Source organism: Malania oleifera, chromosome 8 (assembly GCF_029873635.1).
Source record: "Malania oleifera isolate guangnan ecotype guangnan chromosome 8, ASM2987363v1, whole genome shotgun sequence".
NCBI lineage: Eukaryota > Viridiplantae > Streptophyta > Magnoliopsida > Santalales > Ximeniaceae > Malania > Malania oleifera.
The window spans coordinates 13,329,715-13,345,659 of record NC_080424.1 but is presented as its reverse complement, the minus strand read 5'-3'; the positions used below and the strand labels follow the sequence as shown (position 1 = coordinate 13,345,659).

At 36.4% G+C, this 15,945-nt stretch overlaps 1 protein-coding gene across 1 annotated transcript in view; it reads right to left on the bottom strand.

The window, feature by feature from the left end:
- Nucleotides 1–8,764: 8,764 nt before the first annotated feature.
- The window catches only part of LOC131162284 (uncharacterized), a 33,669-nt gene continuing 26,488 nt past the window's right edge, over nucleotides 8,765–15,945 (bottom strand). The window contains exon 3 of the mRNA XM_058118593.1: nucleotides 8,765–9,639. Within this exon, the coding sequence (XP_057974576.1) occupies nucleotides 8,962–9,639 (678 nt within the window). The 3' untranslated portion in view covers nucleotides 8,765–8,961. The remainder of the gene's footprint in view (nucleotides 9,640–15,945) is intronic.

The window sequence follows — 15,945 nt, the reverse complement described above, 5'->3', positions numbered from 1 at the left end:
CGAACAATGAAATATAGTATGCTTTAGTAACACTATGAAATTGTATGTTTACTCAGTTATGATATTATCAATGTTTTCAAGCATGTGACATGTATCGTATACTTACTATAGCATGCAAATATTCATGTTTCCGTACAATTGTATTTAGTTTATTTCCCTTACTGAGAGGTGTCTCACCCTAGCTTAAACCATTTCAGAGAACCTAGAAAGACAGGCGGACGGAGCCCTCCATTAAGGCAATTTTTAGTACCCTGCTAGGAGGGTGAGTCTTTTGAACTAGGGTCAGTGGGTTCGATGTAAAATCCTATAGCATGCAAATATTCATGTTGCCGCTCAAATGTATTTAGTTTATTTCCCTTACTGAGAGGTATCTCACCCTAACTTAAACCATTTCAGGGAACCCAGAAAGATAGGTAGAATGAGCCCGCCGTTAAGGCAGTTTTTACTACCCTGCTAGGAGGGTGAGTCTTTTGAACTAGGGTCAATGGGTTCGATGTAAAATCCTAGTTTTATCTTTTTGTGATTTTGAGACTTGTATATTTATACAGTATATGATGAAATATAGGTAACTCTAGTATATGGTATTCTATGGTTGGATGAATGGAATTTATGCTTACTGCTGCTTAGATTTTCACTGTGTATAATAGGTGTGTCCCTGTCACCCATGGGTTCGGGTTGACTTTGTTATGTTTTAAGTTAATGATATTTAATATGGTTGATTATGTAGTAAATTAAGCAGGTCATTACAGTTTGGTATCAGAGCCTAGGATGTTAGGTTCTGTAAACTCTAGAATGCAGCGGTAACAATACCATAGTATACGATAAGGGAATTTGAGGTTTGGTTTGTAGTCTAGATGTAGGACTTTCGTGATGATTTGTGTGTCTTTCCTGGGGTGACGATTTCAGGAAAGTCATGGTAAACTATTTTCGAATTTGGTACCTAGGTTGCAGGACTGAATCGGGGATGATGAATCAATTAAGGATATGATATATTAGTTAGATGATATGTTATGGTAATAGGGTCCTAAGCTAAGTTTATTGTCTTTTCAAGATGAACCCTAGTGGTAGTAGCGCCCATGCTAGTGGTAATGAGGGTGCTAGGGCCTTGAGCGCTGTTAGTGGCGATTCAGATGTGGTATTGCGCAGTGTGGCTTAGTAAGTCATGGCTGAAATTGCTAGGAACTCCAGAGAGCAGGGTGGTCCATCTACAAGCCACGACAATTCGATTGAGAAGTTTATTAAGATGAATCCTTCGGCTTTCTTAGGAGAAACTAATCTTGTAGTCGCTAAAAACTAGGTGCAGGAGATTGAAAAAGTGTTTGCAGTGCTGCAGTGTACTAAGGAGCAGAGGGTGCTATTCGCTACATATAAACTAATTAGAGAGGCCGAGAGATGGTGGACGACAGTGAAACTCCTAGAGAAGTAGAGGGCAGTGCCTATAGAGATGACATGGGAGAGATTTAAGGAGATATTTTTTGATAAATATTTTCCAGTCTCATTTAGGGAAGCTAAGATAAAGGAGTTCCTGAATCTGAAGCAGAGACCGCAAACAGTGTAGCAGTATGCTGCGAGGCTCATTGAGTTGTCTCGCTTCACCCCGTACATTATTCCACATGAGACGAAGAAGGTAAGGCAGTTTGGAAGAGGTCTAAGGAGAGAATTATATAAGCAAGTTTTGATACTAAAATTGCAAGATTTTTCCGAACTGGTAGATAGGGCAACTATGGCAGAAGCTGGAGAGTGGTTAGAGGCTGAGGAGCAAAGATAGAGGAAGAGATTCATGCCTTCTGGTTCTCAGCAGGGGTTCCATCGTGGTTTGTGGAAGAGAGGTGACTATTACAGGGATCAGGGGCAGGAGTTAGGGAATCGTGGTTTTCAAGGTATGCAACCTTTTCCAGCTAACCCGACTTGTGGAAAGAGACATCTGGGCTAGTGTCGTGTCGGGCGAGATATTTGTTACCGATGTGGGGATCCAGGGCATATGATGAGGGACTATCAGGCTCAAATTGGAGCTGCTCCCACTCCTAGACCTATTCGAAGAGGCTATTAGGCGCCACATGGAGGCCAGTAGAGAAATATGGTTCCATCTAGAGTTTTTGCTTTGACGTCTGGCGATGCTGAGACGGCCGGCAATGTGGTGACAAGTATGGTTAGTATGCTTTCATTTAAAGTTATTGTACTATTTGATTCAGGAGCCACACACTCATTCGTGTCTATGGGGTATATTAAATTAAGTGGGGCAGAAACACAGTTATTAGACACCGAACTGTTAGTAACTACACTAACCGAGTCAACAGTGAGGTGTAGTAAGGTGCTCCGGGGCCGTCCAGTTGATATTCAGGGGAAGATTCTGTCAACTGATTTGATAGTGCTGGACATGCATGGGTTTGATGTAATATTCGACATGGATTGGCTAGTGGCTAACTTTGCTAGTATAGATTGCCATTCAAGAGAAGTGATTTTCAAACCTCTGGGAAGACCAGGATTTAGATTTATAAGATCGTGAGTGCAATCCCCACCTCAGTTAGTTTCAGCTATTCAGGCGAGGAAACTGCTCCTGAGTGGTTGTCAAGGATTCGTGGCCTTTGTGAAGGAAATGTCAAGGAATGAATTGGAGCTCACTAGTACACTAGTAGTAAAGGAATTTACAGATGTTTTCCCAGATAAGCTATCAAGCTTGCCACCTGATTGTAAGATAAATTTTCCTATTGATCTACTTCCAGGTACAGTGTTGATCTCTAAAGCACTTTATCAAATGGCGTCAGCAAAATTAAAGAATCAGTAGCAAGATTTGCTTGATAAGGGTTTTATATGGCCCAGTGTATCCCTGTGAGAAGCAGCTCCAGTGCTATTTATGAAGAAGAAAGACGGGTCTATGAGGATGTGTATAGATTATAGGGAAATTAATAAGGTGACAATCAAGAACAAGTATCCTCTACCCCATATAGATGATTTATTTAACCAGCTCCAAGGTACAAAGATGTATTCTAAGATTGGTCTCAAGTCAGGATATCATCAATTAAAGGTAAGGGCAGGAGATGTATCGAGGATAGCATTTCAGACCAGGTATGGCCATTATGAGTTTCTTGTTATGCCTTTTGGTCTTACGAATGATCCTGCAATATTTATGGATTTAATGAATAGGATCTTCCACCAATATTTAGACTAGTTTGTTGTTGTTTTTATTGATGATGTACTGGTCTATTCGAGGAGCTATGGGGAGCATGAGGCGCATTTGAGACAAGTTTTACAGATGCTTAGAGAGAAGAAGTTGTATGCCAAGTTCAAAAAATATGAATTCTGGCTCAAGAAGGTTGCATATTGGGGGCACGTTATCTTAGAGGATGGAATTTCTATGGATACTAGTAAAATTGATGCAGTAGTGAATTGGGCTAGACCGAGGAAGGTCTAGGAAATCAGGAGTTTCTTGGGGCTGGTTGGTTATTACCGTCATTTCATTGAGGGATTCTCAACGTTATCGGGGCCTCTGACGCGACTGACTAGGAAGAACATTAGATTTGAATGGGACGACAGTTGTGAGCAAAATTTCCAAGAATTAAAGCAAAGGTTTGTCACGACACCAATGTTGATCATCCTGGCAGGGGGTGAGGGTTATGTTATCTACAGTGATGTGTCCTTGAAGGGACTTGGCTGTGTATTGATGCAGTATGGTAGGGTGGTAGCGTATGCTTCTAGGAAATTGAAAGAATATGAAAAGAACTACCCTACACATGATCTTGAATTGACTGTAGTAGTACATGCATTGAAGATTTGGAGGCATTATCTGTATGCTGAATGATGTGAAATCTTCTCCGACCATAAGAGTTTAAAGTACTTTTTCACTCAGAAGGAATTGAACATGAGGCAAAGAAGGTGGTTGGAACTTATTAAATATTTTTATTGTACTATCAGTTACCACCGAGGAAAAGCAAATGTGGTAGCTAATGCGCTGCTACCTTTTGTTCTTTAATGAATCAAGTTTTTCGGGACTACCTTGATCAATTTGTGGTTGTTTACCTTGATGACATAATGGTTTTCAGCGCATCCTTAAAAGAACATAAAGATCACTTTTGGAAGGTTTTTCAAAAACTCTAAGAAAATTAGTTATATGTAAAAGGGGAGAAGTGTTCTTTCGCTCAAAAGCGTATTAAATTCTTCGAGCATATCATTGAAAGGGCCAAATACGAATGGACTCAACTAAAGTACAAACCATCAATGAATGGCGAGCACCTACATCCATTAGAGAACTGTGATCTTTCTTGGGCCTAGCCAACTATTATCGAAAGTTTATAGAGGGTTACTCCAGAAGAGTTATATCGTTAACAAATTTACTGAGAAATGGGGTACCATGGGGGTGGTCAGAAGAGTGTCAATCAGCATTTGTTGAATTAAAGGAAAAGATTGTAGGAGATCCTATGCTAATCCTTCTTGATGTGACAAAGTCGTTTGAAGTACAAGCAGATGCCTTAGACTTTGCATTAGGGGGAGTTCTTTTGCAGGAAGGGCATCCAATTGCTTTTGAAAGTAGAAAGTTAACAGATGCCGAACGAAACTATACAGCAAAGGAAAAGGAGCTTCTTGCAGTGGTACACTGTCTCCGGGTGTGGAGGCACTATCTCTTGGGGTCCAAATTTGTGGTAAAAATCGATAATGTGGCAATTACTCACTTCTTGTCACAACCTGTACTAACTTCAAAACAAGCCCGTTGGCAGGAGAAGCTAGCTGAATTTAATTTTGATTTGAATACAAAGCAAAGAAGACGAATGAAGCGGTCGATGCTTTAAGTAGAAAAACTGAATTGGCAGCATTGAAACTCATCAGTTATTTATCAACTAGTAGGGTGGCGTTACCTTTGAAAAATCTTATCAGAGAACATTTAAGTACAGACCAGTAAGCGCAGACACTGAGCAAACAAATAGAAGAAGGGAAGACACAACAATTCTGGGTAGAAGATGGACTGATAATGACTAAAGGCGGGAGAGTCTATGTGCCCAAATCTAGAAACTTGAGGAAAACCTTACTAAAAGAGTGTCATGATACATTGTGGGCTGGTCATCCGAGATGGTGAAGAACACATGCATTGATTACACAAAGGTACTATTGGCTGAATATGCAAAAGGATGTGATGAGTTATACCAAAACTTGCTTGATTTGTCAACAAGACAAGGTAGAAAGAAAGAAAACCTCAGGTTTATTGGAGCCATTGCTAGTTCTTGCTAGGCCATGGGAGAGTGCCTCTTTGGACTTCATTTCCTCGTTGCCAAAAGTAGAGGAGTACGACACAATTTTGGTGGTGATTGACCGGTTCTCAAAGTATGCAACTTTCATACCAGTCTCGAAACCATGTTCAGCAGAGAAGACAGCTCAGCTATTCTTCAAGCATGTGGTGAAATATTGGGGTGTTCCAGAAAGCCTAATCAGTGACAGGGATCTCAGATTCACGGGGAAATTTTGGGGTGAACTCTTTCGATTGATGGGTTCAAACCTTAATCTGTCCACCAGCTACCATCCACAGACAGATGGTCAAACCAAACATTTTAATGGGATGCTGGAAGAATACTTGCAACATTTTGTTAACTCAAATCAGAAGAATTTGGTTACTTTCCTGGACACGACACAATTCTGTTTTAACTCTATGAAATCTTCTGCGACTAATAAAAGCCCTTTTGATATTGTGACGGGTCAACAATCGACTCTCCCGCACACTCTGGATGGTCCATACAAAGGAAATTGCCCGAAAGCATACCAATTCACGAAAAATTGGTTACAAAACATCGAAGTCACCTGAGCTCAATTAGAAAAAGCATCGAAGGGCATGAAGAAATGGGCTGACAAAGGGAGACGACCACAACAATTTGAAACTGGAGATCTGGTTCTTGTAAAAGTGCCGCCAGAGACATTTCGATTTCTTCGCGACAAGGATAAAAGGCTTTTACGCTATTATGAAGGTCCAATCAGAGTGATCGAGAAGGTGGGACATGCATATTATCGGCTTGAACAACCCGAGTGGATGAAAAGCCATAGACGTCCAGTCCATCTCGTGTTCCACGTAAGCAATTTAAAGCCATTCCACACAGATGAAGCAGATCCGCACCGACAAAAGATAAGGAGATCAACAATTTCCAGAAGGCAGCCTATAAACAAAGATGTCCAGGAGATCATTGCAAATAGAGTCATCAATGCAGAAGGTCGTCAACAACAATAATATCTGGTTCAGTGGCTGGGGCTGGGGGAAGAAGAGAATAGTTGGGAAAAGGCAATGACCAAAGGGATGATAAATTTTTAGTGGGTTTGAAAACCAAAATCTCACTCATCTAAAGACAACAGTTGGGCATAAAAGGTGTACCTTTAGGATAGGAAAGAATTTTGCAACATTCAAAAACCATTTCATCCAATTTTTTATATGCATTCATCATTTCTTTAGAAAAGGTCATGCTTTGCTCTGTTTGTGAGGATTATAACCCTACCGAATTTGAAGAATTCAAGAAGCTATCATAAGCCAAGGATTTGAAGCCTACATATGAAGAAGATTATCTCAAAGATCGTACGGATCTTATTAACGCCAAACAATATAGGCTCAAATTCTAATATTGACGCTTAGATAGTTAAAGAAAAATCTAATGTGGATGTGGTCGCATTCAAAGAAGAAAGCGTTTTTTAGTCAGGTGGGAATCATACCTTCACCTGGCCTAAATCTAATATATGGTGATCAACTTTTATCATCCACCCTTGATTAGTCAAAATGTGGGGCGTCATTTAAGATTAATTTGACCGATGAGGAGATGATTGACCTAGGAAGATAGTGAAGGTAATTCATACTCCACAATCATAGGGTATAACAATTACTCATTTAAAATCATTAAATGAAACCAAATGGAATAATCATAGGGGGAAATTTTTTGTACAATTTTTGTATACCTCCTTGGAATATGTAACAAGTTCTCAATCTTTGATCACGTGGCACATAGAAAATTAGGAGGACAAATCTCTTATTGTCCAACTGTCTAACTAATTATAAAGGGCTATCCAGAGGAAAATAGAGAAAAGAAGTCAACTGTAATTATTAGGTTCTTTAGTTTTTGGAAAATTCCCAAATTAATATTTTACATTTTTTGTGATTATAATTAATTTTTTGAATTTATGATTAGTAAGCATGTAATTGGCCTAGGATTGACCTGATAAGTGTATAAACATGTGTATTCTTCCTTCTCTTTCTCTAATATGTATTTGATCACCTCCCTTCTCTATTCTTTCTTATGATTTTCATTGAATTCTAAGACTTTTGTTGTATCATCCCTATTCTACAGGTTATCCCTTGTGTGATAGGACAATCTCAAAACCTCTTACATGAGGTCTGCCATAATGATCCCCTTCACAAACCTCTATATCATCATCAAAAAGTTATTTTTGTGCATTTTTGCTAGGGTACAAAAAGTATCACTATAACCATTTCACATTTCAATTCAACAATCATGGAATTCAAATTTGATTGTCGAGAATTAAAAAAAAATTACTTAAAAACCGTATTAGAGTAGTCCGTAATTATAGTAGTAGAGTTTGTAGGCTAAAATACAATAATCCGTTATTCTAAAATTGAATTCACTACCACTTCGCCACAATAGGTACTTGATGACTATTATCCAAGATTCAACGGCCTATAACTTCTAGTAAGTTGTACACCGAACCATTTACTTGAATCAGCCCAATTGCAATTAGAGAAAGGAAATTAATCAAGTAAAAAATGAAAAAGAGTAGCATCGCCTATATATATATGCAAAGAAGTTAACTGATCTTTACCTCGAGGAGTTAATTGCCTACTAAATTGTATGCTTCCATTCCCTTGTGCTGAAAACTAGGACTTGTAATTAAACACAAATGCTTCTGTAAAAAGATTGTTTAGAAGATTTTTGACTAAATTCTTTTATTTGATCTTTTTATTAGAGATGATAAGGTATGTTTATTGTTACTACTGTGGATTATGGTTGATTGATCATTTTTTAAAATATTTTTTTTTTTTTACTATTGTGATTATACGGTTGATTAAATCGTTTATTTGATCTTATTATTGAAAAGTACAATGTTGAGACTGCAAAACACAACTATCTGTTTTATGTCTTTTGAAGCTTCAAATTTGAGTTTTAAATATAAATTTGGAGGATATTAAACAAAAAAGTAAAGTAAAATTTGAACCAAATCTAGATAAATAAATCTTGAAATTAATGATTCCAAACACAATATTAGAGTCCAAGGGCCTGTTTAGGTCAAGGCTTTTGGGGTAAATAATAATAATAATAATAATAATAATAATAATAATAATAATAAACTTAAATCCTGTTATGTTTTTTCTAAATATCAAATGCTACTAAAAATAAAAATTTATTCTAATATAATTAAAAAAAATTTAAAAATAAATTTTTAATGATATATACAATTAAATTTTTATTCAGTGATATAGAATATTTTCATTTTCTTTCACTTTTCATGACAACCAAACATAAAAATCAAAATTCCTCCACTCTACTTCCTTTTCCAAATTGTTTCCAGTTTTTATATATATTATAGCCAAGCATCAAACATGAGTCTAAATATTGTAGGAAGGGTAGAACATGGAACAGCATCCAGGGCATTTGGATAACCATGGTAACATTTCATCAAGATGTTCCAAAGAGTTTTCTGCTGGTGGCTGGTGATGATTGCCTGAAGCACATTTTTGGCATGCAGACACTTCAGGATGAACAGAATAGCCGATACCCGATTTCAATTATTGGCGGAATTGAAATTCTTCAACTATTATTCAAATAAATAACCTCAAGTTCTTATTACATACAAAATAATAAGTTTTTGAAAAAAGGAAAACTAATTAACCAAAAAAAAAAGTAGTCCCCTTAAACATCCTGTACATTTTGCAGCAGATATACAGCAATTGCCTCTTTAAGCTATGAGCTCCTACTCACTGAGAAATTACTGTGTATCTTGCTTGGGCTTCCGGCTCAGCTCTGAGTAGCGACCTCCCATTAGCTGCAAAATCTCCTCCCACTGACTTTCCGATGACTCCGAAGCCCCATAAATCAAATTTGAGCTACAAGCTGCGACATACCAGTAATCTGACTCAATCTCCTCTCTCAATTGATCCAACTGCCAGCCTGCATATCCAACAAAGAACCTGAAGTCCTGAGGCTTAAGTACCCCATTCCTCACCAGTCCAGCAGCTTCATCCAAACTGTTTCGTGCACCAAAGCAGAGGCCAGGGATCACCTCTTCAAAGCCAGGGAGCTTTTTTGATTTGTCACCTGCTTTTAACAAAAACATGCTTGCCTCAAGGGGGCCACCAAAATGCAAAGAGCAATCAGCAAAAGTGGTAGCTAGATCAAGATTAGAGGGCTTCATGTGTTTAATCTTTTTTGGAAGTGGGCGGTTAATGACAACCCCAAATGGCCCCTCATGTGGATGCCTAGTTCCAGATCGGAGGAGGAGAATAACGGTTCTCTCAAAAGTGCGAACACCATCAAGCTTTTCTGTGGCAACGAGGACACAGCCAGTCTCAGGTACTGTTATGGGGTGGGCCCATTTCTGGCCTAGAGGTTTAGACTCGTAGGATGCCCCTTCCTTGGTACGAACTTCTGATTCTGCCTTTTCTGCCTGATAAGTTTTTGAGCTTAAATTTACTGTTTGTGGAAAGCATGATTTTGAGCATTTTATAAAAGAACAGCATCAAGAATGATGACCTAAAATAATTCATTCCTAGATGGAAAACAACAAAGCATGATCCTCTACAAAATCCAATACTTAGTGCTAGATTATAACTTCAGCTGAAGCTTAGGCTGTTAGGTTGTGGACCAACAATGTATATCAAGCTTTAACAATTACCTGCACATGCAACAAATGCAGGCAAGACTAGAACCTTGGACCTCTTAGTAATCATAGCTTGTATCATGTTAGACGACAACTTTTCCTAAAAGCTTGAGCTGTTTGTTATGTTGTTGGCCAACAATGTACATCCAGCTTTTAACACCTAGATTTTATTTTAGTGACAAACAAAATCAAGGCACGTAGAGTTGTTTCTGAAAAGGAAAACTAGATAACTGAACCATCATAAATAACCAGACCTCATGATGTGTCACCCATTTAGGACATGGGTAACATTTGAATACCATATCCAACAAATTATAGCCATGCTGCATGCAGATCTCAGAACATGTTACCCAAACCAAGCTGAAAACAACCTGATCTGGGCGTATTGCTAGAAACCAGAATTTCTTTTGTAATGTTGCAGAATGAACAGTGTCTTTATCTTGATGCAAGACCTTATATGTAAAACTACAGCACTTACAAGCCCATACATATTAAAGCCATCCCACTCAAAACTATTATAATCATATTTTCTCCACCACAACATTCTTTCTAAAATTCAAGTTTGAGGGCAAACCCTGGCCTAATGGTTAGGGCGCTATACCATAATTGGAGATCACGGGTCCAAATCATGGAAACAGGAAAACAGCCTCCCTAAATGCAGAGGACCAGAGGAAAGGCTGCATCCATCACCTCCTTCCTTCCCAGACACCCAATTCAGCATGGGAACCTATTGCTCTTGTTGGCCTAACATGGCTTACTAATCTTGTTTTGATGATAACAAATATTAAAGTCATTTAACATGTTTTGTTGCAAGTGATGAAACTTCAGGAATCAAGTCATTAAAGCTCAAGTTCAAGTGAATACAAAGCTCATCGCAAGACTCCATGAAAAATATATGAAAGCTTGAAGATCATGAGAGCATGCATATCAAAGAGGACTTGCTAAAAGCTTAGAGAATTTGAAGCTCAAAGACAAGATGGACTAAACAAAAGACAAGCATGAAGACTCCAAGCTTAGAATGTGTTTTAAAGTCTTAAGAGAGTCTCTATGTAAGTACTTCATTCAAATGATAATTTGATTGGATTTAAAGCTAATTAGGAATTTCATTGACTTAGAGACCATGTTTTGAAAAACCCCGGAAAATGCTTTTCAGACGTCTTAAATTATTTTGGAGAAAGCAAAAGAGCAAAAAGAAATTGGAAACAAAATTGAAAAATCAATTGTTTGGTCTTTCCAGGCTACTGACAAGGTTTTCCCAGACGATTGACAAATATTTAAACTAATTTTGAAACAACCCGAGAGGACCCAGGCGACTAACTCGTGTGTTCCCAGTCGACTGACTCGTTCTGTCTTTGAAAATCTCAGTGTTTTATATGAATTCAGGCGACTAACTCATACTTTCCAGTCGACTCACTCTTCAAGATTTTAAATTTTAAACATAACGAGAAGTTTCCAAATTTGATTTTTTGAATTCTAAATGTTATAAAAACTTGGGAAATACTCCAAGTCACTTAGGGAGCACGAAATACTCTTGATTAAACATCTATAAATACCTCTCAAGGCTTAGGATTCAAACACACCAAGCAATTACAGCAATCAAGCTTTCTTGCTCTCAAAACTCTCAATACTCTCAAAAGCTTTCTTGTGCAATCACTTTCTGAATTTCTCTACTGAGGTTTGCTGGGAATCTTTTACAAAATTCTGAGCCTACTTTGAATTCTTTCAATCTAGAAAGAAAGCTCACGGTGATATACTTCTAAAGGCTTCAATATCTTTCAATTATTGTTTTGAATTGAAGTATATTCTAGTGCTTAATTGTTGTACTAATTAGCTCTTGTTGAGAGTGTCTTTGAACACCAAAACTTGTTCTTGTTTTGTAAACGGTTCAGTTCTTGAATCGTTGTTGGACCAAGCGTGGGGTATCATTTGGAGAGGCGAACTCTAGCCTATTGAAAGAGAGATTGTAAGGTTGCTCCAACCCGTAAAGGAGTGGTTATAGTAGAATCCTTGGGTGGTTTAGCCTAAGGCGAGGACGTAGGCGGGTATAGCCGAATCTCATAAAAACTCTCGTCTCACTCTCTTCCTTACTCTCATTTAATTTTCCTTTTATATAAACTGCATGGTTGGATTTTAATTTTTTATTCTTAATAACTACGTGGATTGGAAATTAAATAAACTAAGGATTAATTTGATTTTGAGATTGCAAAAACCGAAAGGAAGTACGTTGATTGATCAATACAAATTGCGGAAATCGTAAGGGAGTACGTTGATTTGTTAACACCCAAGACTTCTTAACTGAAAGTTTATTTAAAATCTTGAGTTTTTGGAAGAGTGTTGAAAGTTTGAATTGTGTTTCATATTGAGAAAACAGGTACACAAATACAGAGCTTCTTATCTGCAAACATATATTCTTAAACTCCACTTCGAGTTACAAAAGTGCTGAAACTTTGACAGCATTACTAAATTCTTTATTTATTGTGGATTGTGTTGTGATTGTGTTGATTGGATTGTGTTGAGGTGTTGAACAAGATATTCAACTTGGTATATACATTCATAAAGGTTTTACAAAGTTAATTTTCTGCTGAACTTGTAATTGAAAAACAACTTTACTTAAGTAGTTGCTGAACTTAAAATAAGTTAAGAAAGAATCAATCAAAAAAATTTTAAAAATCCCAATTCACCCCCCTCTTGAGAATACACCTTCCTTTTCAATTGGCATCAGAGCGGGATTATAGCAAATCTTAACTAGAAGCTATATAAAGATCTCTATGCCACACCTAGGTGTATACCCTTTTGGTGAGGGACAATCCTCAACTAGACCTCCTATTTTCTGTGGTGTAAATTATACGTTTTGGAAACAAAGAATGAGAATCTATCTACAAACTAGAGATTGGAAGGCATGAAAGGTTGTCACACATGGTGACGACATTCCCACTAAATTAGTTGATGGTAAAGAAGTACCCAAAGAAGAAAAAGACATGACCGATAATGATTTTAAGCTGCTATAAGTTAATTCAAGTGCCATGAATGCATTGTATTGTGCATTAAGACGTAAATGAATTTAATAGGGTCACGGCATGTAGGTTAGCTAAAGAAATTTGGGACAAGCTAGAGGTAACCCATGAAGGAATGATAGATGTTAGAAATAGTAGAATAAACAAGCTCACAAGCGAGTATGAGGCTTTTAAGATGAATCCAGACGAAACTATCACTAACATGTATACTAGGTTTACTCACATAATAAACTTCTTAAATGCTTTAGGGAAAAATTACTCAACATATGAAATGATTCGAAAAATCCTTAGAGGACTTCCTCTGATATGGGAACCTAAGGCCACAACAATCACAGAAGGAAGACACATGAAAAATACCTCCCTTGATGAGTTAATCAGATCCCTTCTCACATATGAGATGGCAATAAACGAAAGAAATTTAGAGAACAGTAATAAAAATAAGAAATCAATAGCCCTCAAGGCTACCAAAGAAAGTTCTAGTGATGAAGACGAAGATAATGAATTAGATGATGAAGAACTAGCCTTCATTACTAAAAGACTTGGAAAATTTTTTAGAAAGAATAGGAGATTCCCTCGGAAGTTTAAAGGAACAAAAACTAATAAAGGAGAAACAAACACAAAGGAAACTAAGAATGAACCACCTACGTGTTATAACTGCAAAAAAGGTCAGACACATTAAACCTGATTGCCCGTAGCTGAAGAAAGACAAGATGAAGAAAAAGAAGGCAATGAAAGCTACATGGGATGATACAAGCTCTAATGAATCGGAGAATGAATCAAGTGAACAAGAAGTTGTCAACATGTGCTTCATGGCGCACAATGCTGAGATAAACTCTTACTATAGTTCATCGGAAGAATCTAGTGGAGAGTTTTGTAATGATTCATGTGATAGTATGCCTTCATACAAAGAAATTCAGGCTGAATTATTCGCCTTACACAATAGGTTCATTAAAGTAAATAAAAGGAATATAGCCTTGAAAGAACAAAATGAAAATCTTAAAAATCAGCTAGAATCCTCTAAAACAGCTGAAAAAGAAAAGGAATCTCATATTGATGACCTAATGAAGAAAATTAACAACATGTCTCAAGAGTTGGTAAAACTACAAGTAAATGGTGAAAGCAAGAAAGGCTTAGAAATTAGTAATCTTAAAAGTAAAATTGAAGATAAAGATAAAATCATTTACAACTTTACTATAGGAAAAGAGAACTTTGAAAAAATGGTTGGACAACAAAGGATGATTAGTAATAAAGAAGGAATTGGTTACAATGGAAAAGAGAATAAAAAAAAGAGAAACTTATTTATGGGACATTTTGTAAAAGAAGCAAAATATGCTAGTACATCTTCTACAAATATTCATGAAAACACTACTTGTTACTTGTGTAGGAATAAGGGACACACAAAGTTTAATTGTCCACTTAAAAAGAAGTATGTCAAAATCAAGAATGAATGAAAAGTGAACGCTAAAAATAGATATGACTTAAAAAGAATTAAGAAGGTTTTGGTTCCAAAAGTAACACTATGAATCCTTCCTTGTAGGTATGCTTTAGGACCACTCCATCAAAGGAAAAATGGTACTTCAACAACGGATATTCAAGACATATGACTAGGGATAGAACAAAGTTCACCACCCTAATTCAAAAAGATGGAGGGTATGTAACCTTCGATGACAACGCTAAAGATAAAATTGTCGGAATTGGTAAAATAGGTAAAGAGTCCTCACTTACAATTGATGATGTTTTGTTAGTGGATGGATTAAAGCATAATCTTTTAAGCATAAGTCAACTTAGTGATAAAGGTTTTGACATAGTCTTTAAGCAAGATAAGTGCATAGCTCAAAATCCAAGAAAACATGAAATTTTATTTACAGCATATAGAGTCAATACTGTATATTGTATAAACCTTGAAAATCTAATCTCTCAAAATGTAGCATGCTCGACTGTCATGAATGAAGTCAATTGGCTTTGGCATAGAAGACTAGGACATGCAAGCATGGGTCTATTATCAAACTTATCTAGAATGAAGTTAGTCAAAGGTTTACCAAGAACAAAATTCATAAAATATAAAATTTGTGATGCTTGCCAACTTGGGAAGCAAATTAAAACAAGCTTTAAAAAGAAGAAACATATCTCTACTAGTAGACCCTTAGAACTAATTCATTTAGATTTGTTAGGTCCTACTAGAACCCAAAGCATAGGAGGTAAGCAATATGTCTTTGTCATAATTGACAACTACTCCAGGTTTACTTGGGTACTATTTTTAGCTTCCAAGGATGAAACTTGTAACATGTTTAATAAATTTGTGCAAGAAACTTCAAAATGAAAAAGGATATAATGTTTCAAATATAAGGAGTGATCAAGGAAGAGAATTTAACAACAAAGAAGTTGAAAAATTTTGTAATGAATATAGAATCAATCATAATTTTTCAGCACCTAAAACTCTACACCAAAATGGAGTTGTTAAAAGAAAGAATAGAACTCTTCAAGAAATGGCAAGAACAATACTTAATGAACATAAGCTACCAAAATACTTTTGGGTTGAAGCGGTAAATACCGCATACTATGTGATAAATAGAGTATCAATAAGATCAAATTTAAATAAAACTCCCTATGAACTTTGGAAATGTAGAAGGCCTAACATTTCTTACTTTCATGTTTTTGGATGCAAATGTTTTATATTAAATGATAAAGATGATTTAGGTAAATTTGATGCAAAAGCCGATGAAGGTATATTCTTAGGGTATGCATTAAAGAGCAAAGCCTTTAGAATCTATAATAAAAGAACTCTCAGAATTATGGAATCAATTCATGTAACATTTGATGAAGAAAATCCATTTAATAAAATAATAAATGTTGAAAAAGTTCAAACTACTCAAAAACCAAAAGACTTGGAAATTATAGAAGCAAAAAAGAGAAAAATGAATCAAATTCAAATAATGATGCTACAAAAAATTCTGAAATACCCAAAGAATAGAAATATGTAAGAAATCATCTTAAAGATCAAATCATAGGAGAACCATCACGAGGTGTAACTACAAGATCTTCTTTGAAATATTTATGTAATCATTATGCTTTCTTATCC